The sequence below is a fragment of the Salarias fasciatus genome, chromosome 2, assembly GCF_902148845.1.
Source record: "Salarias fasciatus chromosome 2, fSalaFa1.1, whole genome shotgun sequence".
Classification (NCBI taxonomy): domain Eukaryota; kingdom Metazoa; phylum Chordata; class Actinopteri; order Blenniiformes; family Blenniidae; genus Salarias; species Salarias fasciatus.
The window spans coordinates 11,110,169-11,136,275 of NC_043746.1; the positions used below are offsets into that span (position 1 = coordinate 11,110,169).

Here is a 26,107-nt window from a genome sequence, read left to right on the forward strand (position 1 = left end):
GTAATTACATTAGTTAAAACAGTGTTTACTTTCTAAGCGGCCATGCGTCAGCTCAAAATAGCAGCACACATGCAATTTGCATTTATTGTGGCAATCACAGTAACCTAAACATGGCTCTCTGGGCACGCACAAAGAACATCAAATGTCAGCGCCGGTCCTCCTGGGACCTGGCGGCAGCGACGGCGGCAGAGTCTCCAGGTGGACTTGGGGATCCAGTCTGACACTACAAGTCCCATGAGACACCTGGGCTGTCATCCCAGCTGAGGCTGAGAGCCCGCTGGTGCCAAAATGGCTGTTTACCTACACTCCAGCACACATCTGCCACAGGGACTCTCCGCAGGCCAAAGAATATGCAGTAATTCCTCTAATCCACTCAATATGGTGGCGCGGTGTTTCTGCTCTGCTGTATGGCAGCACCTCCAAAACAAATTACGGCGAAAGAGTGCCCAACACCTGCTTTTAATCAAATAACATCAGGCAGTGTGTGACAGGCAAGATTAACGTAACAGTTTTGTTGCACTAGTGGAGGTTATAAGATAAATACATTGCTTTTATATAGTTTTTCAATGAGACAAGAACATTTTCTCTTTTAGTTAAATATATATATAAAAAAAAAACACACTTTTCATATATTTTACCAGAACAAAAAAATCTTAAAGCCAGACCAAATGAATTCTTGTGTGTTTGTATACATAGTAATGTGTGTAAAGGCTTCAGACTGAATTGGAACCAATCACACTTTGTGAGATTCTCTCCTGTCAGGGCTCGCCGTAATCTGCCGTCGGGAGCGAGTGTACAGCTGCACAGGTATCTCTTTCGGATTTAGTGAAGGCTTACAAGTGCAGGACAAATCATCTGAACTTCAACACCACTTTGCAAGAAGAGAAAAAGAGTCTGGAGTGAAAAACTATTCCAAAGTGTTTTTGACAACTATATGACAGATCAAGAGACAAGTGAGCAACAATTTTGAAGACACAAGATAAAAACTAGAAAAATGTTTATTATTTCAGAGGACTGAGGTTTCTGCAACATCTGTCACAAAATTCAATTGAAGAACTAAGAAAAAGCTTCATGAATCACAGAGCCATTGAATTTTTATAAAGAAGAAAAATATAAAAAGGTTAAAGTGCAAAAACCATCTTCATGTACGACCCAGCACAGTGAGCTCGACATCAAGGCTAAAAAAACAAAAGACATCGATACAAAGCTTAAAACTGAAATTACATTGAGAATCACCAACAATTGTAAACAACCACATTTAAATGCATTTTAATGCAGGTGTACTCCTTCATTTTTTGGCATGTTAAGAGCTTTGAAAAACCATTTGAACAAACGAAACCGAGTAAAGATGAAAAAGCAAAGAGCTGCGACTCACCACATTTTTCGGATCTGCACTCAGGCCTCCTCCTGCGTGTCCGTGCCAACATGTCCGCTTGTCGATCACCTGCAAATTCTGAAACAAGCATCAACACTGGTTGCCGTTTCGTTCTGATACGGGTATTGATTTACCATAGGTTGTCAAACACACTTACTCTTGCGGCTTCCAAAATCTGACGACTGTTTTCGCTGCTCTTTGAGCTCCATGTTGCTGTTCGTAGGTGTGGAGGGGAACTCAGCTGAAACAGAAGAGACTGATTTTCACCACTTCATTCAAAAATATTCTAACATTAAGAATTAAAGCAACCAAATATAAAACTGTAGATCACGGGGATTACAGATACATATGAAATCAAACACAAAGAGGCACTGATTGTTGCCCTCAACTTAAAAGTGAGCACTGGCGGTGTGCAAAGGTCAAGCAAAGCAGGGGCAGTTGCTGTATGACTGATTTAGTATGGCAAGCATGGCCGACTTGAAACGCTCACATAAATTGTTTGAATGCTCTTTATTCAGAATTCATTCAAAGCATTATGGATTAAAGGTAGTTACTGTGCTGTTCCTAAGTAATTCCAATGCCTGTGGTTGCATATTAGCTTTTGAGAGCCTGCAGCAACACTCATAGTGTGCACAGTCAGCCACAGTTTGTGAAAACTATCAAGCACACTTCAAGTGCTGGATAGTCTGCAGGTAGGTAGTTTAACACTGCTGTGTATGGAGCTTAAATCCAAAGGGTGTGTTATTACAAATCTTCTAAATATCCACATCTGTAGTTGTTATGTGTGAGGGCAGATAACAGGCACCTTTTGAAGAGCCTGCATCGACTTAAACATGCATCTTATCAGTGACAACATCCACACTGCAGAAGACTGCAGCAATGTACGTTTTGGGGCCTACAGCAGTGTTGTTAAGTATGAATGCATGCATCTTTATTGCCATTCAAAATACACAACACAGGTGCACACATTAACAAAATTCCATTGCAAATGGTTCAGATAGAGTAAAAAGTACAAAAAAATGCATAGTAAACAGTGATAAGGTGCCAAGATACTGAAGAACACTGTACTAGATGCTACACTGAAATTGCTGCGTCATCCTCAAACCGGACAACACACTAGTTGGAGCTCTGAAGTCTTATGACCTGAAGTATGAATAACTGCTTGCAAGTAGATTTCAGTTGAAGATCTTAGCTATGTGTACAAATAGTCCTCAGAGTCAGAGACTATGCATCTTTACGTAGACAAAGCCTGCAAAAACACATCAATCAATCAATCTTGTGAAGATTGGCTAGTTGTGTAGATTTGGTCAAGTGTTAAATAATGTGTGCTTGACTCCAAAGTGGTGTAAACTACAAGTAGGAAAAAGAGCATAGTATTTGGAAGAACAAATCAGTCATGAAAAGATCCCTCATCATCTATTAAACAGTTTGTATGTCACCATTCATATCATTAGCACAACCCTACACAGAAAAATGCACCACAATCATAACAACCTGTGTGCACACAAAGCAATACAGTTGTCTTGCGATTATTCAGACAACCCTTCATTTGACTCCCTATTTCTCGTAGACGCCATCAGAGTGTGGTCAGGCACAAACAGAGGGTTGGTCTGGTGTATGTAACACATCTTATAATGGATGAATGAATCACTAAATTGTGCACTTTGATGCATTTCAACGCAGAGAGCCTCCCTTAAACAGGAATTCCACCCGGGAGTGAAGCCTCCCACAGTACAAACCTCTGAAGTGACCTCTAGTTAGCACTAGTAGCTTAACTGGTAACGACAGATGTTACTTGTATATTTGTCCTGCTTTGTGTGATGAGCGCTGCGCAATAATGGAGTTTCAACAAGGCCAGGGGGCATTTCATTTCTGTAAGATTAAAAAAAAATGTGCAAATCACTCAAAAGCAATTTACGCATTGATCCAACTCGAGTAAGTGAAGATACCAAGGTCAAATAAGGTTCACATCAGGTTCACATCCACCGAAGAAGATGAATGCTTTCATCTTGAAGCCATTTAAAGCCAGTTCAATTACTAACAGTTCATGATTGTTTTAGGACTGTTTACACAGTAAGGGCTGCTTGTGTCATATCATCAGTCGTCAGTGTGTTTATGCTCCGCACAGATGAAGAAAACCCGGGTGGGACAAACAACTCTTATCTGGCTTGTGTGTCTGGAAGCACGTGACTGAACGAGACCCCTCAGTATGCTAAGATGCTAGCACAAACACTGATAACACACCGCTATGGTTGAAGATAAAGCTGTGGCATGTGCGAAGTGATAAGTTCATGTGAAAAAATGGAAACAAAAAGAAGAAATGACGAAATATGAGTTTGGAATTGCCTTGAAAGTTTAAAGGCGCCGATGTTGTCAAACTAAGTGAAGTTAGCCGCTGAGTTAGCCGTTCTTTAACGACAAACAGCTGAGTGACAGCCAGAGTTCACGGATTCGTGGCGTCCTGAACACTCTAGACACTTGTTTGTCTGATCCAGTGAGCTCCTCTGGAAGTTAGTTACAGACTTTTCTCCTCTGTCCTTGCTTCGGAGTCTGTCACACCAAAAGCGCCGCGTCCTCTCCGACCCGCCGCCTCCTCACTCACCACATAAGCGCTCCGGCGTTTCCGCTCCGTCCCGTCTCCCGCGCAGCTTTTATTCCAGACGTGACAGGAGCTGCTTTGTCGAATAATCAGCGCTAATTTTCGTCTTTGGAAGTGAAAGCCGCATTTCAGCGGTGCCAACATCGGCGCCATGTTTGACGGTGGGAGGAAGGCGGTAAGCGAGCACGCTGCTTACGTCACATCCGGTCGTCCTCGGCGGCGCTGTCAGTGTCAAAGCTAGCAGGGGGAGAGCTGCCGCCACGTTTTACCGCCACGGTGACTTCAACACGACGCGGTTCAGTTTCTTCTGTGTGTGCGTGAGTGACCCTCTTGGGCGGTGTTTGCGTGGTCGCCGCGTGAGTCGTGGAAAAGTCCGAATCGTGTGAAAAGAAAGGCTGCCGCTGCAGTAGCAGCACGCTGCCCCCTTTGTCGGGCACCGCTAGCGCGAGCACGTTGAAAGCGGGTCGCTCGGTCGAGAGAAGCTAACGGGCGCGTTTCCAGCGGCGGGACCTCGCTGACCGAGCTGTCAGGATGCCATGCCACAACCAGCAGCTGAACAACAACATCAACAGCGGACAGGAGCATCCCATGAAGCAGGTGCGCTTCGCCAACAGCAGCAGCACCAACAACAACAGTGCGCCCCCGGTGCTTTCCGCCCCTGATCCCACCGCAGCCCCCCCGCAGCCGGCCAGCCAGGACAGCCTGGGACCCCAGCTCAAGCTGCTGCCCCTGAACGACCAGATCCGGGAGCTGCAGACCATCATCAGAGACAAGTGAGCCTCTCTTCTCCTCTACACACACTTACAGGCCTCAGCAGACCCAGTGGCTCTGCCAAAAGATGAGGTGGCATTTTGTTTATGACATTTAAAGCAGATCCACAGCGTGGTTTGGTTATGGTTTCCACCTGTTCTAGCATTATTCTGTGTTGTAAAGATGTACAAATGAATATAATTAAGTCAATTGTAGGTCTTTGACAAAATCCAAAGTAACCCAAGCAGGTAAACAAGTCATCCAGGTTCTTAACATATGAGGTGGAATCTAAATCCCCACACCGATTCACAGATGATCAGATGTCTGAAAAGTGACTTGTCAGTAATGGGGTTTGTCATCCTATGTGTTATTACATTGTTATGAGAATTATCACAGGCCCAGGACACTCAACTCGATGTAAACAAGCCACAAATACCCTAAATACGGACACTGAAGCTCCTCACCTTTTTTGATCAACCTATTTTATACTGATCAACAGTTCATTTATTTATGGTCGAGAAAGTAGAAACTTCTTTTCCTGAGGTCCATAGTGCTTGAAGAGTTTGATGAGTCAGATCATTATACCTATCAAGATGTAAAGATGATGGGCACCACTATATCTGCCAAGCATTGTAAAATAATTCAATTTATGACAAATATCCAACAGCAATACAGATAAACAGCTGCAAAAGAACAAAAATACATTAGAATTAGGGCTGAACGATATGGGCAAAATTTCATATCTCGATATGCCAGATATCTCGATATCGATACGATATATTACAGTGGAGTCAGTGAAAGTTAAGCATTTTTCAGAAAAATAAAAACATCATAATACAAAAGGATGTAAAAAAAAATGCAGTTATATTTATGAGAACTCACTGCCACTACCACCAAACTCGTTTGTGCAGATTCTGCAACCGCCCTCTGCCATCAACCAGTACATGAGGTTTGTGGTTGGCTGACCTTACCTGTGCATGGGCGAGCTTACATGCAGGGCAAGCAGGGGAAATCTTGATATCGTTGATTTTGAGAAACTAATGTCCTGAATGTTCATATCCCGATATCGATATGATAACGATATATCGTTCAGCCCTAATTAGAATGTCTCCATTCGTCAGATCGTGTAGAGGATTAGGCAAGGTAAATTTATTTGTGGAGCAACATTCATACACAAAATGCTTCACAAAGAGGAAGAAACATTACGTTAGATCATAGAAACAATAGAAGACACTGGAAAAGAAAAGAACATTTAAAAGACACGCAGCAATAAAACAGGAGAATAAACGGTTCAGAAATTTAAAATGAATCAAATAATGGATTTGAAATAATGTATTTTGTCCTTGGGTTGGAATAGCTGCGTCTTGTCACACAATGCAACCCAATCTGTTCCACAGAATGAGGAAATTAGATTTTTTTTGTTATCAGAGCAGTGTTGAATATTGAACAGTAATCTAGATTAATCTAATCAAGATCATCTTATTAATTCCAGGACAACCAGCAGAGGAGATTTTGTGTTTTGTGCAGATCGGCTGGTAAGATCAGGACATATTTCTTGCATACTTTGTCTGCATACTGAAATAGTTATATAATAAAATACCTTTGTTATTTTTCCTTGTGTGTGTGTAACAGATCAGACTCGTCGTTGAAGAGGGCTTGAATCAGCTCCCGTACTCAGAGTGCACTGTAACCACACCAACAGGTGAGAATCTCTCTGCGATATGTTCAGATTAAAAAACGAGGTTAGAAACAGCCTGAGCTCCAGAGCCTGAACAATTTAGAAGAGCTGCGTGGCTGTCGAGCTGCCAGCTCTCCTTATAGCTCAAGCATATTATATTCCTGAGTGGGCATATTCACAACGGCTCCATTTGTCACTGTTCCTGCTTCATTTTCCCCTCAGGGTACAAGTATGAAGGTGTCAAGTTTGAAAGAGGCAACTGTGGCGTCAGCATTATGAGGAGTGGTAAGTTCAACCTGCTGTAACACACCTTCCAAATTAGAGTCTGTCTGTTCCGCGGGTGTGTAATGAGTCTTCTGTGTATACGTGAACTGTGTTCCCAAGCTGCACGCTCTGTTCTGAACATATTCGCCAGGTCGACCTGTCATCCGCTCTGGATCATTTATTGTTCCTTTCCCTCAGTGAAACTAATTGATCGTTTGAATATTAAATTATACAAGAGAACCGAGAACGAGGAGCATTTGAGAGCGATATATTTTTTCTACATTTTGCCGAGCATGGTCTCTGAAGACGTTACAGTCAGCACGAAACACTGACTTATTCCTTATTCTTCCTCTTTGAAATGATTCTTATCCTAGTTTTATGAAATATTTATATCTTTTTTTTTTGACAGTATTACAGAGTAAGAACAAAAAAATGTTGATGCAGGCAGTCGAAGGCTTCAAAGTTTTAGAAGTCATATTGGAACCTTTAACTCTCATTGTCTGAGTAGATTGTGAACTGATCCACAATTTCCTTTTTAATATTAATCCACAGCATTGTATTCATATATTTTCCCTATTTTATGTCCTTTTTCCTGCCTGTTAATTGGAATCAGAATTTATGATATATGCTAATTTAGTTTTTTGTTGTTGTTTTGTTTTTTTAGTTTGCATGAGATTTTACTTTCCATCTATTACAGGACACTTATTGAAATTCTTGGGAATTTTGAGTTTGTGAATGTTGTTGAAGCACATTTATAGACTTTTTAGTCTCATCTTTGAGACTTAAACACCTTCATTTGTCATGTAACTGTAAAATTGTAAAGAACATCATCCCCTTTTCCTTTTTTTGGATTGGTTTGTGCTTTCTCAGAAGGAGTGAGCACTGATGAAGAAAAAGCAGTGTAAAGTTCTTTGTGCTCCCTCCAGAAAGCCTTTCATTCACAGCTGCGTTGCGTTTGTCTTACCTCAGGAGAGGCCATGGAGCAGGGTCTCCGGGACTGCTGCCGCTCCATCCGCATTGGCAAGATCCTGATCCAGAGCGACGAGGAGACGCAGAAAGCCAAGGTCTATTACGCCAAGTTCCCCCCCGACGTGTACAGAAGAAAAGTGCTCCTCATGTACCCCATCCTCAGTGAGTAACGGACGGCCGAGCATGGTTTATCTTACTAATGACTGCAGTTTACCACCTTCACTCGCATGTAAATGTCAAGAGATGTCCAATTTTGTGCAAATGCACAAACATTTTTATGCATTCATTCATTTTGAGAAATCTCCCTGAAGTTGACCTTCACCACAGAGTCTGCACATTTTCACATCATACAGGCCCATTCACACAGCTCTGATAATTATAGCTCTCATGGGGGAAATTATACAGTGTCTAGGAGATAGCCACCAGGCTGCTGAATAGCATAATGAGCCCCAACAAAAATAGTATCTTAATGGCCCTGGTTTTTTCCAATGTCACAAGGCAGCATTTGTCTGTGCTGTTTTTGAAAAATAAATATGATGGTGGCCGAGCCGCTGGAAGGTGCACTTTATCCTGTCAGGCTGATGGAACATATGGTTTCATTGATGCGTGCCCAACCGGGTGAGAAATGAAGGCCTGCCAAGTGCAGAGACTTATGGGTGGATTAATCAGCACACAGCGCGGGACCTTTGTGATGTGCTAGCATAACTTATCAGCGAGCCCATTTACATGCCCACTAGAAATCCAATTATTATCCCAACTCTGGAATTTGACTCGATGACAGCTTAATGAGGTGTCCTGTACCGAGTAACAATAGTGATCCAATTATGAGAAATCAATTAGCACATCTGCATTTCTGCCCAATGCTCCGATGTCTTTGTGGACGGACACCAGTCCATCTGATTTGTTTTGTTGTTGCATCCTGTTCTAGTGTTAAAAAAAAACAAACTGTATGAATGTATGAATTTAAACGAACACGGTTTACTTTCTATAAAAGTGCGTAGACGGAGAGGGAGAAAGCCCAGAATGAGGCTGACATTTCCTGTGTCTGCAGGCACAGGGAACACTGTGATCGAGGCGGTGCGGGTGCTGATAGAGCACGGAGTCCAGCCCAGACATATCATCCTCCTCAGCCTCTTCTCCACTCCTCACGGTAAACCGCCGCACCCGGATCAGCAGTTCACTCTTATTTACACGCCCGGCCACACACTTAATCCTCAGTCGATGCTGCTGGGAAACAACAGCAGCATCAAATATGCGAGCAGTCTGAGAGGGAATGGCTCTCCTAAGAAGTGTCACCTTTCCAGGGTTTAAATGAAATGTGGGAAGTTAATGACTGAACCATTTATCTCCTATCTCCACCAGCAACTCAGGGTTGAATGAGGACACTTCCTTACTTGTGAACTTGCCAGGCTGTACCGGCATTGAATGCTAACTTCATGGATTATTATTGATTTAAGTCTTCTGACCTTTCTACTGGTGAATGTGTTATGTTTCCACTTAAGCACAAGAAATATTTAAATCTGAAGGGCAATGCCGCCGTAAGATGTAGCTTAAAAGAAAAGACTTCATGCATTTTTCAGTCCCGTGTGTATACAGTACATCACCTTTGCTCATTCCCGGAGGTTTCTGCAGTGTTGCCTTAATGGTAATATAAAGTCTGCATAATCAGCCCATTGTTGGCCCCCAGTATTTTTCCATTTAATGAAGCTATTATCAATAGTGAAACCAAGCAAAAGCATCGCAGTGACTTAGAAGATGGGAGTGAGGCCGATAATGGTCACTTAACATGAATCTGGGCTCACAGACATTTACAGTGGGGTTCACATCAATGTTTGGATATTGCCGTTTACTTAGCGATCCTTTTATAGTCATAGCAGACCACAGTTCACACTGAAAAACACAGTAAAACTTGCTGTACGCTCACCGCTGAATAACACAGAGATGAAGTGGCAGCCACCAACCAGCTGGTGAAAATAGCAGAGCATAAAAAGATCTCCCTCAGGGGCTGGAAGAGACAAAAAAAATCCAAACTAAAAGGGGGCGAATGTGTATGTAAATAAGCCACCGTTTGCTGCATCAACTTGAAAGGTAACAATATGTCAGCGCTGTGTTCACAGCTTGTTTCTGAAGCCCGAGGCGGCTTTCAGCTGCGCTTCAGTGCAGCACTACTGACACTGGCAGCATTTCACTCATTCCTCTTTGACTTTTTCTGTCATGCAGTCATCCAGAGCAGACATTTCACGCTAACCTACCTCAGGAAGGAAAGCACATTTTGGACTGGAAGTTTCTTAAATCTGCGGGTTTTTTTAAAAACCACAGTAATATAATAGATGGGTGGTTTCTAACCTGGAGTCCAGGACTCACTTTTTTCAGATCAAGAGGAATTCCATTTCATTTCAGAGAAAACCATTTTAGGAGATTTTCTGGAACAGCGGGGTCACACTTGTTTTGATTCAGGGGTCATTTATAGCCCAGTTTCATGTTAAGTAATAAAATATAAATAACATGAACTCAGGCGCTCCGCTCCAGGAAAGAGAAAGAATCCAAACCTCTGTAATGCAACGGTTTTAACTGCATGACTGAATGTGTGTTTCTCTTCCAGGAGCGAAGTCCATAATCCAGGAGTTCCCTGACATCACCATCTTGACCACAGAAGTTCACCCAGTCGCGCCCACGCATTTCGGACAGAGGTACTTTGGCACTGATTAAAGCCCGGACAACCTGAGGAACATGATCTGCAAACCGCTTTAGATACATTTCTTTTATTCTCTGTCTTGTACCTCATGTTCTCCTTGTTGTGCCAAAATCTCGCTACCCGCCCTGCAGAGCTGCTCAGCTGACAGATTAATCCTATCAACTGTATTTATTGTTTTGGGTTTGTTTTGCTGTGTATACCGGTGTTATAAGCAGAAAACAAAACTGAACCATGTCCAGAGCTCGGCTGGGATTGTTTTATTTTGCATGTTACAACAATTGATGGATCAATAAAGAATTTATATTTGTTTACAGACAGAAGATGAAGTGAAACTGTCAGTGTTGTTTTTATTTATTTTGAATTTTTTGGTAGCTCTCAGGTGGCGAGGAAGGGAAGCACCACAATCACATCCTGCAAAGACAGTTGAAAAGGGACCTTCCTGGTATTAATTCACTCCTGTCGGCCAACTTGGTGTCATTTGTTGACGTACAATGCTATAAATACCTATTATCTGATGAAAAGCACACGGTTTCATTAGTTTAAAGCAGTGGTTCTCAGAGTGTGGGGCGAGCCTCGCTTAGAATTACACGATTATATTGCTGTGCAGATTAAATATGAAGACAAAAGCACATCATCTCATTGTCTGTGGATATCAATAGATGAAAAACAAACAGTGGGAAAGCCGGTAGTCATCTGCTGAGTACTGGCTGGTGTGAGACAATACTTGCAGGATGAGATCCGGAGGGCCGAAATGTGCTTCTGTCTGAAGGACTCGTCCTCCCTGACTGAGAACCGCTGCTTTAAAACGTCGCCCCCAAAATATACAGACACTGCCCGCAGCAGGTATGAATGAATGAACTCAATATACAAGAAAAGGGCTGAACATGATAACACACACGACAACATTCACATATTCCCCCGACATTGTACACACACACACTTTCAAACCCTAAATCCCGACTCGGACAACACAACACAGATTTAATGGACGTACATCTCAGACATGAGCACCATTCGATTTGGCTCCCCTAACAAAACAAATGATCTGATAAAGCAAATTAAAGTGTCGAGATCAAACAAGTTCGAGGTTTAATAAAGGCCCAACGTTATCCTCACACTGATAATTGAGTGTACTCTTCGGCTAAAGCACACTAGTTAAAACACACGAGTCCAAAAACTAATTCCCCGCGAGGGGAAACGGTTTCATTGGCATTAAAAAATACATCAACACAGGTACAAAAAAACAAAAGTAACATATTGCAGGAGATGACTGTCCTCTGCCAACCAGTGGACGAGGATCAGCCCTTTAATCTTTATGTACAGCGATCTGAATGTTTAAAAAGAACAAAAAAAAAAAAAAAAAAAAAATGGAAACTGAAGAGCTGAACTGCTCGTCCTCACAAGAAAAGCAGTTTTGACTTTCTCGCCCTGCATCCACACATTTACCATGGGCTATTGGTAACAGGAAGCAATCGTCACAATTCAATGAAAGGATTTTCATTCAGTCACACCATTAAAAAAAAGAAAAGGAATTCATGATAAAATATAATTAGGATATGAGCATCAGAAAAAAGATAAATATATTAAGACTGCCATAATTAGTTCAATCTCATTATTTCTAGTTATAAGCAAATTATACACGTGCATCTCAAAAAAAAAAAAAAAAAGAAAAGCAAATTATTAGTGATTTCCATATGCATCAAATATAAAGCAGGAAAAGTTTTGTAACTATGACCTCCAGTCAGACACTACAAAAAAACTGATCCTATGAAATATTTTGGAACAATGCATTTTGGGATTTTATGCTATTTTAAAGTGAAATAATCTACCAAAAAAAAAACAAAAACAAAAAATCCACTACAGCATTTTAGTGTTACGATAAATCCAAGTCGACGTTACCGTTATTTTTAAGTATCAAATTCACCTGTAGTCTGATTTTGATCACACATTTGAGACGTTAATGGCATTCTGTCTGCAACGTGGACGATGAATAATTAAAAGCAGGTTTGGTTCTTCCATAAATAAGTGCCTAAAATGTTGGCACGCTTCTACGAACGGGCAGGATGATGAAGAGGAGGATACATTCTGAGGAGAAACCAACTCCCAAGCGGAGATCTGAATGCTAATAAGGCGCAGGTCAAGTCAGGTACTCTAGGAACCTTCTGTTCTCCAATAAATAAATAAAAGTCGATTCTTATGATAATATCTGGTCGAGGCCGGACGATCACTACATAAGGGATCTCAAAAGCTTTTGTGGTGTCAGATGGGGTGAAGATACCCCCCTGAACACGTCACACTGTAAACTCAACCCAACTCTCAAAGGTAAAATAACACAGTGTTGGACAATTCAGCGATAATCCCACTGAGGCCACAGCCTTGAACGTCACCAGAAACCAGAGGCAAATACATGATAAGTGTTGAGTTTAACGTGTGAATGAGGTAATATTTGACATTTATCTCATTTTCTCTTATAAAACTGCTGCTGCTGCTGCTTGTCCGTCGATGAGAGGAGCCGTGGTGCTGCTGCTGGTCATTCAATAAGTTCGTTCTTCTCTCTCCATCATGGTGTAAAACTCCAGGTTAAAATTGGCAATAACAATCCAAATTCAGATTTTAATCCACTCGTTTGGCCCCCTTCAGTGTCCCAACATTCACATGATTTGGAATGCAGTTGCCTTGTTAGTGTGTGTGTGTGTGTGTGTGTGTGTGTGTCTGTGTGTGTGGGTTTGCATCTTCTGCACCAGTGTAAATTATTCCTCCATCTCTATGGTAACCGAGGGGTCCGCATCCTCAACTGGAAAGAAACAAGAAAATTTTAAGCATGCAAATTCATGATTTTTTTTTTTAATTTTTTTTTTTTTGTGGTTTTCTTGAAGCCCGGAGCTCGAGGTGCTTCTCTCATGACCACCAGGTGGTAGCAGAATATTGTTTGCAAAGGGAAATGCTGCAGCATGGAGGAGACTGCTGCTTGCAGATCTGAGCAAAGGCTGAGCCGGTCTGCTGTGTGGAGCACGATCACAGTCACCCGGGACCTTCTTATTCAAGTATGCATCTTATTTCTACTCAAAATTGATTTTTTTTTTTTCCACACACACAAAAAATGCAGAGAAAATAAATGCATTTTATTAGTAAAGCTAACTGCTATTCATATTTGTCCTGACCTGAACCTGCACAGCCCATTGCGGCAAGATGCAGCAGCGAAAGCTTGCTGGATTTTTACATTAGTAAAGAGTGAGTCCATGAAGACGGTTCCACTAAAGGCTGCAGAACTCGAGCATCCCTGTGGCAGGGACGAGTTCACGTTGCAGTCTTTCTTAAGAAGTTTCAGTTGCATGAAGTGCATGCGAACATCTTCCGAATGCCCTCGTATTAATTAGACTAAAACAAAGGGAATCAGTTTGGATTTACATTTATTGATTGGTTATTATACTGCTCAGTTGAGCTCAAACAGCGATGTAATTGTCCCTGAAAGAAAATGGGCTTGACAGCCCAAGTAAATAAATGTATTATTATATGGAATACTGTATTAAATTATTAAGAATTACACATGATGGACTTTATTATTTTTTTGTGAACCCAAGGTGCCAAACACCTCTAAGAGGAGATCATGAGCATTTCTGGTTCCACTGAACTCTCCTCCTGCAGTGTTCAGTCAGAACTGACTGAGGTTAGGCCGTTAGGCCCTCCCCCCTCAGCTGACTGCTAATGCTCGCTTGATCACATTGTTGACCATGAAATGTGTCTTTTATTTTATATAAAAAACAGTTAAAAGCATTAGTGTTGCCAATACTAGAGTTTGTAACGAGCAGACAGAAGAAAACTCACCCAAACTTCCTTCTTCTGATCCGTCATCAGACTCCTCCCACATGTCCTCATTAGATAATAATGGATTGTGAGATTCAGAACTGCGATCCTTCAAAGGGAAGTAGTGGCCATTCCCTTGGCTGTCATATGAAAGGTACAAAAGAACAGGAAAGCTGGTTAAAGGTTAGAACAATGATCTAATTTCACGATTCACATGACCCTCTGTCTTTTTTAAAGGAAAGGAATTAGTAAAAAGTTCAAATTTGAAGAAGTGGGTCAGAGTATTCCTGCTCACCTTGTAAAGACAGGAATAAACCACAGTCTCCTGTCCTCTCCAAACACCTGCTGCAGGTTTCTGCGCATACCTACGTTAAATCCATTTCTGTCTGGCCCACTGACAAAAACTGGAGCTGAGAAGGCCTCTAGAAAACGAAATACAGGTGACAAACAACACGCGTTCATATTTTACTTCCCAAACATTATGTGTGAGACACAAGCTAAATATTTTCACTGTTAACAAAACAGGAACTATTTCATAAAAATGCTTCGTCAATCAATATTTAAACCCTCACCTAAAGTGGATCTGTTTTTGGCCACCAACCAACAATGGTAGCCAAAGAGGAACATGAGACTGACAAAGAACATGAGCGCCACAAACATGAGGAAGAGGACATGGAACTTTGCAGACCCATTTGGCAAAACCCCCTGAGAGAGAGAGAAACAAGAGAAGAAGAAACCTGAGAAAACGAGGGGCTTTAGAAAGCCATAAACTGTGACACAAGGCTCAGCTCTCAGTAACTCTAGAAATACAATGGCGCCATCTATAAACTACTTAAAGCTAAAGTATAATTACATTATCAGATTTTATGCATGAGTGGGAAAGAAAAATAATGCAACTCACCACCCAGAACTTCAGGAAATACTGAAAGACTGTTGCTGCGATGAATACACAGTACAGCATGGAGTAGGACAGGAAAAGAAGGAAGAACTTGTAGTTGGAAAAACCAACACAGTTGTTCACCCTAAAAGTTAAAAAAATAAACACATAAAAATGCAGTGTGAGAACTAAACAAATGTATAAACTCCATCCATCAATGCATTCCAGGCTGTGTCAGTTCCTACCAGGGACAGTGATGGTCCATCTTCAAAACACACCTTGAAAAGAAAAACAAGTTTTCCATGATGGGAGCAAATACAGTGTTTACTAATATAATATCTGACACATGATAGAAATGTCTTTATAATTTGCCTTCATTCAAATGTTACTTTCCTCTGGAGGATTCTAACAGCTTTATGATCATTCCTTCAAATGAACCACTGCACTGATTGGTCGGTAACATATTCCCTGCTGGACACAGAGTGTCAGCAGAGGAACAATCTCTAATGATCGGTACGGTGAATCTCTCTCTAGCAGAATGAACTGGGGAGGAAAGAGGGTCTTACGTTTCACAAACCGAGCAGTGGTGACAGCGGTCAGGCTTCAGGACCTGGCAGCGGTCGCAGAACCTGATAGCTGAGGACGAAGAGGATGACCGGTTGAATGAATGACATCTGAGTCGAGTTGAGCCTTCGCACACTTCCTGCAAGCCTCGGTTTTCGTCTAAGCAATCAGCACTAATGAAAGAGATACAGTGGCCGGTGACTCTGGATGGGGATGCTCAGGGGAGCCCGCAGAGCTAATTGCCCTCACCTACTTGCTTTCACCACACACACTGATTATGTGCGAGACGACGGAGCGTGGCTAACGGCCCTGTCTGTTGAGTCCAGTAGTTCTGACATATGGCAGGTAAATGTACAGAACTTACCTCCAGACTGCGCTCGAGTGAAAATAGGCAGCTTCTTAGCAATCTCAACCAGGATTTGTTTCTGAGCATCTGGCCTCTCTTCCATCTCGTATCTTTGCTTGTCGGAGTACGACAACTGAAACTGAAGAGACACAAAATAAGCACTTTCATCTGATTTTTCAACACAGAACAATATATGAAGAGATTTTTTTTTTTATGTTTAGTGTACCTTTTTGCATGGTGAAGCAGGAGGGGTGAAAATGGACTTCCAGTATGTCCAGGAGAACATCACAAAACAGACATGAAAGACGAACAGATAGGCCACTGCAAGCAGAAACACAGTCACTAAATCAAGACAGAGCAGCAGTTTACTGTGAAGTAAATCAGTTTTCACAACTTGTATGATAAACATGAGAGGTCAGCTTACCTTTTTCCAAAGTATTTGTGATCGTAACTGTTGAGACAGGAACGTGACATTGTAGATTACCACAAACAAAACACATTGCACTGACAGATGAATGGAGGGAAAGCTAACACGATTAGCTCGGCTGTCAGTTTGGAGTCAGCTGTAAACAATAGCACGCTACTTTCTGATTGACAACAACAGTCAACGACGACCTCCCCGAGAATGTGGCAAAGATTATTTCCGTGCTAATAGCAGAAAATGATGTTGGTGTAATAAAGACGCTCAAACCCCGAGCCGCTTCCGCTTTGTTTGCTAACATTATTTTTAGTCAACACTGCTGTGGGGTAATCTGCGGCAAAAACAAGACGGAAAATCCCAACAAAACGAGCACAGATCCACATACTCACAGTGACACAGCTCAAAGACGTAGGCGTAGTAGGACCAGAGCACTACGGCGGTGATGATAAGGACGGGAATCCAGGAGAAAACCCTCTGACAGCATCTCAAACCTCTGGAGAGAGCCATGTTCCATCGAGTCTGCGTCTGCATCTGCGCTCTACTGCAATGCCTGGGATTTACCCATCCGTCACATCGGGGAGCGATTCGCTGCACTGAAGCGTCTGCAAGCTTTCAAATTCGATTAAAGCTTAATTAAACAAATTAAAAAAAGGTAAATATAAAGACAGAAATGCCTTAAACAGAGCTGACCTCATCAGATGCTCCAAAATCTTAAAAAAAAACTTATATTAAAAAATAAAAATACAAACTTGATATTAAAATGATACTGGAAGTTTATGCAAATATACCTTATAAGTTTTATGTATTCAAAGCAGGCCTCTTTACTTATAAATTCAGCTATACAAGAAAGGAATACCTCCCTTTTAAGAACCCTCTCAGAAGTTAACATGGCTTACATTCAGTTCTACTGCTCATCCCACATCCCTTACTAAAATGGAAATAATCAGACTTTCTCATGGTGCAAGATTTTTTTGTCAAGGACTGTCACAGAAAAAAAAATAAATTAATCCCTTAAAGCAAATGTCATCACCTTTTGTGCGTCTCTCAGTTGGTTAACTCAGTATATTATTTGGTGAATAAGTGCCTCCAAAAGCGATGGAAGAAATCCAGCTGGTTGCTTCAGTTTCAGAACCGTGGCTCTTCAATATTAAAGAGCACCAATAATGTTATTAGAAACACCTGCGCTTTTCCTGCTCGGCCTATTAAAATGCCTGCTGTGAAGAACGTTAAATACAAAGTAGTAACTACCTTCTATAGGGTAGTGCCAACAGGCAGGGTTTAACTTTCATCTTGAACAACTCCACCTTAATTACAGGCGACTGTTTTCTACAACACGGCACCAGAACACACGAAAGAGAAGAAACTTTAGTGCTAAATCCTAGCCTGCGAAAGCTTCTCTATTTTTGGAGGGATAAGTGTAAAATGGCGATCGACATCGATCCCCTGCTGGACCCCACCTGGGGAATTAAGACACAACATTAACACAATGGGTTTTCCAGTAAAGTCCTCTTCTTACTCCTGTGTGCATCCTTTATAGGTCACACAACAGCTTGTCTTCATTTGTGAGAGTAACTGCAGGCCACACACACGCAAACAAGAAATCGCATAATTGTTTTGCCCCCTCAAGAGCCAAACTGCAGCGGCCCCGTTTGAAGGTAATGCTCTCTGCTCTGGATGCTGCTGCAGTTAATTAGCTTTGTGACATAAAGAATAATAATGTTCACCCTTTCCACTAAACACCAATCAGCAGATTACATCATCTGGGGCTGTTTCTCATTAGTGCAATCATTTTTCTCCAAATTTCAGTTTGCACAAACTGCATTTCTGTGCATGAGTTACATGTAAGATGATATAATGTTGTATAAATACAGACGTTTTAGTCACAGATTCATCATTCTTATGTGTGTGTGAGTGTCAGACAGGTTTGACAGGCAGAGCAGTTGAAGTTGTTTAAGCCGGTTGCCTGTGAGGCCATCTGATCAGAGGGCGGCTTCCTGTCATGCCGTCACAGCATGAGTTGAAACTTGTAGGTGTTTAATGCATCAGCTTCACACGGAGGAGGCAAAAAGGATTGTGTCTCCTGGGTGTCGGGTTCAGCCTGATGCCTGTTCGCACATTTCAACCCGGGCTCTCCTGTGTTGATACCTTGATGACTGAACCCTGCAGTCATCTAGTATAACAGGTTTCTTTCCTTCTCAGAGGCATTGTGTGATAGAGCACTGTGTTTTCAGCTTGTCACTCTGGCTTGTGACGAATGTCAGCTGTTTAGCCGTAGCAGGAATTTGCTTACAGCATCTTCATCTTATTTCAGCTTCTTTTTTTTTTCTCTCTCATCATTTCAACTTCCTTCACTCCCCATGTTTATTGACGGAGAAAGAGCTTGTAATGAATCCATACATCCATACAGTGAGTCACATTCAGCAGGCAATCTGTCATTGTAATTCTGTGTGATTGTTTAGTCGTTACACTTCTTTTAACAACATAGAATACATAAAAAAAAAATAAACTGTGAACGTGTTTTCAGTCTATGTGAATTGGGATAGCGTTTGTCAAACACCAAATGCACTTTCCAGGAGTCCCCAGTGGGAGTCACTGTGAGACTGTTATACAGCCGCTGACTTGCAGCTCCACCACTTGAGCTAATGTGAGCAATTTGCAACACACCTTTTACTGATTGCCCTTTGCAGAATCCCACATTTGTACTTGGTACAAAGTATTTCAACATGAACTCATTCACCGTGTTCATCCTGCTCTGCGGGTTCTGACATCTGCATCAAAGGAGAATGAAGCTGCAGAATGAATGAATGTGAACATCAGTGCATTCAATTATGCTGGTAATTAGACTTGTTTAAACACAGAGTTGCATTTTGATGACTCACAGTCTTTGTGTGGGATTTACAAAGAAAAGATTGAATCAGAGAGAAAGCCCTGATGAAACAAATGGACCCCAGGCTGGGGAAAGATCAAATCTGCTAATGTCACTCAGCAGTGATCTTTTTGTTTAAGCTTGGTGCTTCAGTCTCATTTTCATACACCCCCACCCCCACCCCCACCCCCACCCCTCCCTCCGTCCCATCAGAGAGATGAGGCTCCATCCGTTGACTCCTATTGTTTCCAAGACTTATTGCATACCGTCATCTTGTGACGTGGCCATCCCACACAACGCGTAACTTCCAGCGCGATAGTCCCCTTATTACCGAGACTGTGAAACTCCTCATCATGTCATGGGACCCCAGGGTTACTGGAGCATTTGACGGCAGACTCACACAGACTGCGTAGAGGGGCTTTGTGTGCTTCGCAGTACCACCTGCTTTCCCCCCTTTACGTAATGCAGACTCCCTCTCTGCACTGCCTTCTGGGAAAGGGGCGTGAGGTGAGCTGCACCCAGCGCTGACCCCCTTTCTTCCATTGCACATGTTCTCTCCATTTTGGGGCCTACTCCTTTCCCTGATATCTTCTCCCACTTCAACACATCGTCCTTTGCTGGCTCTCCATCCCGTTCCTGCTCCCTCCGTCCCCCCCGCTCTCCATCTTCCACCTTCCTCGCTCTCTTCAGGCAACAGTGTCGGCGGCAGAGCGATGACAGCTCCCCTCTCATTCAAGCGCTCACTGGAGGCAGGGAGCGGCCATCCATCCATCAGCACGGCAGCAAGCCCATCCACTACAAAGTCATTGTGTCTAGCAAAATAGTAACGGCCTTTTAATCAAAACATTTACCCCTGTGTGAAAGTACAACACCAACAGCTCATATCAGCAGGTCGAGGCAGACTCCCCGACTCGGAGATGTGTGTGAGCAGGTCATGTTGGAAGTGCATTCCTTGCCGCCCTGGTAGTAGTCTACATAAACAGACAGTAGGGGCTGGAGGAGAGCCCTTTTAGGGGGAAGTCATGCGTGGCCGCAGGAAAGTGCGAAATGACCACGACTCACAATGAAACCCCGCACTGGGTTTTTTTTTTTTTTTTTTTTCTAACCGGCGAGAGGAGCACAATGTCCGACACAGTCCCGTGTTATTTGAGTTTGCTCTTGAGCTGCTGCTCGCTGTTATGCCTTGAAGATGAAGTGGCACTTAGCGTGTGCATTTCATTTGACCCCCGAGACTCTCATGTCATGCAGTTGCGCTCTGCAGTCACGGCTGATTCAGGGAACGCTGATGATGCTGAGCACTTGGGAGGGTGATTCATTTGGGAGGTGTGTTTTCATGGGATTGTGGGAGTAGTGGAGCTTGTTTCTGCATATGTATTTCTGCGAGGGAGAGAAATGCTCTGCTGTTTGTTTTGGTGTGTTTGTCGACCTTATGTCTGTCTGGTTTTCTTCTTTTTATGCAACCAAACAGGATGATACAGTAGTGCATTTTCTGGGATTTTCATTTCATTCCTTGCATGCTTTTGTGTCTGGAGGAGCGAATCATAGCGTGTGCATAAGTATGAAGTCAACTTGTAACATAGATTGGAAAGTATGCATATTCATCCGAACATCTTGTCATTGGTGAGCATCCAGGTGATCAAAGAAGTGTTGTGTGGAATAATCAGGCTTGAGTGCAGGACTAATTAGAGAGAGCAACGGGTTCAAGAAAACTCAGCTATGACTTCTCAAAACATGGTCACACACGTCATTTGCAATTTGTACGAACACAACGCAGAAGAAGACTTGATCCATTTTAGCATTAACTTATTAGCACCAATGCACCGCCGTGAGAAATGTCTCAAAATGTGTTTGTTCTTCGTGCATAGGAGCATAAATCAAAACTTGCGGAGAGGAGTGAATGCCCTTTTTTCTGCATTTTTACGTCACACAATCAGTGTTTTCTGACTCTGAGGACAACTGCGGAGCCTCAAGTTCTGGTTCTCGCCTCACTGACGGACACAGACGACGTCTGGGGAGACGCTGAGTCGGTGTGACACCAGCAAACGGCAGAGAGACTCTGAAACACGGCTATTTCTCTGGCGAGCCTCTGCTCACATTCACACTTAACAGCAGAACAAACAATGACAGGGCAGGGAGGGATTGCAGACACCTCACCCAGCATGTGTGAAAATAAATCTGCACAAGGGTGGAGACCTGTGTGTCTTCGACAATCATGGAAATTTCAGTGGCCACACCACGGGCTGACTCTCTGTGAGCTTTAATAAAAGCATTTCCAACACAACGTGCATGTCATGCACTCGTGGCGGAATGCTGCGGTGCCGCTCAGACCTCCTCTGAGCTGTTTTTATTGCTTTGATCCCGCAAGACTTAAAGTGAGGATGTATTTCATCAGTATCATTGTTGGTGATCTCTGCGCCTGTCATCAGACAGATTAATTACTTTTTACCATGTGATAAAATGGCAGATTGTGTTTACCCGTGTGGTAATATTTGAAAGGGGGGACATCAAAGGGAAAACTCAGAGGCATATTCACGTTTGAAAGTCAAGCTAATGTCTGTCTCAGTCTAAACTTAACCACCTCTCCCTCGCTGGAAGTACCGTATGGAAAAACTGATCTGGAGATAACTCTCTTGTCCTCAGAGATAGTGAGAACAAAGGAGAAAATTCTAACTTAGGCTCGTTTTCATCACCTCGGGTCGACTTCCCATAAATCCAGCTGATTGTATCAATATGTTTTATTTGACTGAGTGAAAGGGAAGTGGTTGTTAAGAGCCACCGGAGAGATACAAACAGAGGGATAGCGGAGTGCAGCGGTGGACCCGGAGAGCAGTGGAAAGTCTATCATCTCTCACATCATCTCTTTTCTCAGACGGTGTTTGCTCTGCATTGTATGCCCGCCTCCAGCGCTCCCCGAAGGGCACGTGTGATGGACTCTTTCCATGAAGCGCAGACGCTCATCGTCACAACACCGCTTACAAGGAAAATTGTGACCGAGGCCTTTTGTCTGCTCGTATCGAACTCCGAGCGTGCAGCGAGAGCACACAACTGCAAGAAAAAAAACAAAAAAAAAAAAAACTACCACACAAATATGTGAACATCGTTTTTCCCATACTGTCTCAGAAAACAGATTGCGCGCTGATGGTGCAGCAGGGAATAGACTGAGGTAGACAGTGGAAGGCCTCATTGGGTTCTGATGATCCAGTCCTGCTGACGCAACCACAGCAGGTTCACATGGGATCCAATCAATCTTCCTCAACATGGGTGTCTGTCACTCACCCTGATGAATAAACACTGCTCTGCCTATGTACACACAGAGAGCGGCCTCTGTGTACCAGCCAGTTGCTCCAAGAATTAATCATATGGAAATATTTCAACATGAATATATGTCTTAAAGTTGTCTTGCCTACTGTGGACGAAATAGTAAATCAAAAATCCCGGCAGCACTTTCAACTGTTTTGCCTGTTTGTAAATCCAATTTTCATTTATTTATTTTGAATCTGTGATAGTTAAATGGTGTCTGTCTCTTTCGTGGTATGTTGCAAAGGCCAGACTCCTTCTGGGGCCCGGCGGTGGGAGGACAGAGGTTCACTGAAGTATCAGCAGTCTACAACCAGATGTGGAGGAGTTTATCAAAGCCAGATCAGGCAAAGAGCTGGGCTCAGACAGAGCGGTAATGTGGAATATAGACAATCTGGGTGATCGCAGCTCATCTGCCGACTGCAGCGGCACTGCATTGTCAGTTCTAAGCATCCCGTCTGAACCACTCCAATCCTAAATGCTCATAAATATTGGAACGGCTGTCCTGAGTAAGGAGGCGACTTCGTCTATAACAGCTATTTAGATTTCAAAGGCTGCAAAAACAGTTCAAGGACTCCACTCTTTCTCATTTCGCCTCTGAAAAGTTTGGCCAGAGTTGAGGGTTTTCCCAGTCCTGTGTGGAAAGGGTCTGGAGTTATCATCGTGTAGGAGATTCCAGAGCAGGTACTTAAGGGAATCTGTTTCCATGCTCCACTTTAACACACCGGCACAGAGAGTCGGAGAGACAGACGGCGGAGTGGAATAAATAGAACAGAGAAATGAATGTGGGAGGCAGAGAGATGGGGAGGGGAAGGCGAGATGGCGGAGAGAGGTAATGAGATCGAGGAGCAGACGGGAGGGTAAACAAAGCAAAGGTAAAGGAGATTAAAAGGACACATGGATGTCGGGGTGCTGACAGAGAAAGATCCAGGTACAAGGAGCAAATCAAAAGAATATGGGGGAGGAAAAGGGCTTATTATGGATTCAGTAATAAAGTCAGAGCTCCCAGCACAGTCAGAAAAAGCAGCCAAAGGTGGCGCAGTTAATGAGTTGTAAATGACACAAAGTAACACCGACCATTACGTTTGAAGCATCAGTGATTTTAGACTCTGGGTTACCAAAACAAACCGTGCTGAGCGCCTTTCGTTCGGATTTGTGAGGAATGTAACAGATGCAGTCTGGAGCCGCAGGGGGCTGGTTAGTAGCCACAGCACATGTTCTTGACCTCGTCTGCACTCCCAGTAAACCTGGACCAGTCGCCATATCTGATACGTGCACGCCTTTGAAGTGCAGGCAGCCAGACAGACAGACAGACAGACAGACAGGCGAACTTACAAACAAGAGGGTGCATGTGCCATTTTGAAATCGCTGCCGATGCCAGAAGGAGCACTTCATTAGATGAAGTTGCTTTTAAAAATAGAATATAATACATAAACCATGTGTCTTGCAAGTTGTTACTCATATTGCACAGAAATTTCCTCTCAACTTGTACGACGCTGCCTCGCGCCCGAGGCTTCACACTGTGTAATCAGTCGCGATGACGGGAATTTACACCAACAAAAACCTGAACGCTGCCAACAGAAACTCACTGTTTCTCAGCTGTCTGTTCTGAAGTCGGAAAGATATCTTTTTTTTTTTTCTTTTTCTGTGGAAAAACAAAAAGAGTCCAGGTAGACGAGAAGGGATCGTCACAATGACGGTGGAGAGAGAACTGAGAATAAAAATCTGTCGCTGTCCTGCCAGTTCCAGTAAGTCGGACTCTGGTACAACAGATTTGCCATAAGCCATGGCTTTTTTTTGGACCTTCTTGTGTCATTGAAAAATGATGGAATCACTCATAAGAAGCATCTTCTGAGCACCATAAATGTTCTAAAATAAAGCTTTATCTTTCCCACAGACAAGAATAGTGGATGAGTCACCGGTCTCACTGCCACCACGGAGCTCATCAGAGTATATAAAATATGGATAAATTCACTGCTATTTTTAGGAATAACTTTCTACTGCTTGTCTTTGTGTCACCTAATACTGCAACAAAGCTATATTTGATATATTGAAAGTTATATTTTATTGAGACATTTATAGTTTTAAAATTGAACTTTGTCACCAAGAGCAGCTGGATTTTTTTTTTTCTTTTTTTTTAAGCGTCACCTTTTATCAGCAGAGGAAAGCTGGTTCTTTCCACTGATGTATTTTATTTTAAACGCTCTGTTTTTCCACTGGCAGTGTCATGCAGACCCTGGCAGCTGACTTCGTCTCCCCCTGCACTGGATCCAGCGTCAGAGTCCCACTGCTGTCAGGAGCGGCCGGCCAGACCGACAGCTGCCTGGAGGGAGACCCTCGTGAGTCCAGACAGAACCCGGGTCGGAGCCCTCTGGGATTCGGCATGACCGTAAATCCTCATCCAGTCCACCATGTCCAAAATCTTCCCATTGCACACTCATACTTTCACTCCCACAGCCTGCGGACTACACCTACAGCAACCCCGACGCCTGCTACGCCGCACCATTCCAAAGAGTTATTGCAAATTTGACAACATAAGTAATTACTGTGGAAAGAGAGCAAACGGCATTTCTTTTCACTGAGTGTGATTCATCGATGGGAAACTGCAATAGAAATGGGTAGGAACGGGTTTCTGCTGGACAGACACATAAGGTTGATATTACAGAGAACGGATTGAACTAAAACAGCGACGGCTGGAAATACAACTGTTTTGCTTCAGTTAATCCTGATGTAATTCATGTCATTAAGTATTGTGTTCGACATGGATTCCTGCTGTGGAACGAAATCCAGAAGGAGTTTGACGATCCTAACTATCACAGCACCAGTGGATGTTGGTCCTCAGTGTGTATACAGCCGTGTGTCGGTCTCCGGGACAACGTCTTCAGCTTGCCCGCGTGTCAACAGGTGGCTGATAATGGACACGTCTTGTAGCCACGATGTCAAGACCTCCACACAAAGCATTAAACGGAGTGCAGAAGAGACTTCTCATTCGCAAAAGAGCTCTGTGTGGAGTCAGGGATTAGGGAGGAATTACAGTGCCAGTGTCACCTCCGAATAGTTCTTCCATCTTTTAATGTCGCATAAAAAAAAAACCAAAAACTTTAAGCTACACACTTGAGCAGCAACAAGAACTTCGTTGCACTGAATTTTCCATTCGGATTCAAAAGCCAAGAAAAATATGGCATAGCCAGCAGTGCTACATCAAAGTCAGAGGTTGAAAAGGGGGGTTAGAGGGAAACTGAAAGTGGCGGGGAGGGAGGGGGACTCCGGTTCACACCGCTCCTGTGTACCCCGCTCCCTCTTCTCGCCCTCTGGCAGGAACCAGGAGCCTCTGTCTGAGCAGCTGGACTGCTTCACCTGTGCATCCTCCACACCTGACGCTTCTCCCTGCAGCTTTCCAACGCACTGGAAGGTTTTCCACCTCTTGAGTTTTCTTGTTAAGCAGGACTGTCTGTTTTCCGGTCTCTGGACGCTCCCTGATGGGATCGTCACGATGTGTCGCAAGCACCTAGTCTGGCGTTTCTGCTTTCAAGGGCTCCCATAAAGTCCCAGCTACTTGTTAAAGCGCCTTTCATGTCACCTGGTGCAGAGCAGCACTCAGT

At 43.2% G+C, this 26,107-nt stretch overlaps 3 protein-coding genes across 3 annotated transcripts in view; 1 reads left to right on the forward strand and 2 right to left on the reverse strand.

The window, feature by feature from the left end:
* abcb7 (ATP-binding cassette, sub-family B (MDR/TAP), member 7) overlaps nucleotides 1-4,127 on the reverse strand; it is a 25,314-nt gene extending 21,187 nt beyond the window's left edge. The window contains exons 1-3 of the mRNA XM_030104289.1: nucleotides 3,978-4,127; nucleotides 1,533-1,616; nucleotides 1,376-1,453 (exon numbers count right to left, since the gene is read on the reverse strand). Coding sequence (XP_029960149.1) covers nucleotides 1,376-1,453; nucleotides 1,533-1,616; nucleotides 3,978-4,127 — 312 coding nt within the window. The remainder of the gene's footprint in view (nucleotides 1-1,375; nucleotides 1,454-1,532; nucleotides 1,617-3,977) is intronic.
* uprt (uracil phosphoribosyltransferase (FUR1) homolog (S. cerevisiae)) lies at nucleotides 4,093-11,706 on the forward strand. The gene is made up of 7 exons (XM_030104313.1): nucleotides 4,093-4,747; nucleotides 6,217-6,259; nucleotides 6,357-6,426; nucleotides 6,625-6,687; nucleotides 7,636-7,797; nucleotides 8,687-8,785; nucleotides 10,238-11,706. The coding sequence occupies exons 1-7, from the start codon at nucleotides 4,506-4,508 to the stop codon at nucleotides 10,342-10,344; spliced, it is 786 nt and encodes a 261-aa protein (XP_029960173.1). The 5' UTR covers nucleotides 4,093-4,505; the 3' UTR covers nucleotides 10,345-11,706.
* Nucleotides 10,573-16,872, reverse strand: zdhhc15b (zDHHC palmitoyltransferase 15b). The gene is made up of 11 exons (XM_030104302.1): nucleotides 16,732-16,872; nucleotides 16,346-16,372; nucleotides 16,148-16,242; nucleotides 15,940-16,060; nucleotides 15,578-15,647; nucleotides 15,257-15,289; nucleotides 15,036-15,156; nucleotides 14,707-14,839; nucleotides 14,430-14,556; nucleotides 14,156-14,274; nucleotides 10,573-13,124 (listed from the first exon to the last, which is right to left on the reverse strand). Exons 1-11 carry the CDS (start codon nucleotides 16,847-16,849, stop codon nucleotides 13,081-13,083), a joined length of 1,008 nt encoding a protein of 335 aa, XP_029960162.1. The 5' UTR covers nucleotides 16,850-16,872; the 3' UTR covers nucleotides 10,573-13,080.
* Between the last annotated feature and the right edge of the window lie 9,235 nt (nucleotides 16,873-26,107).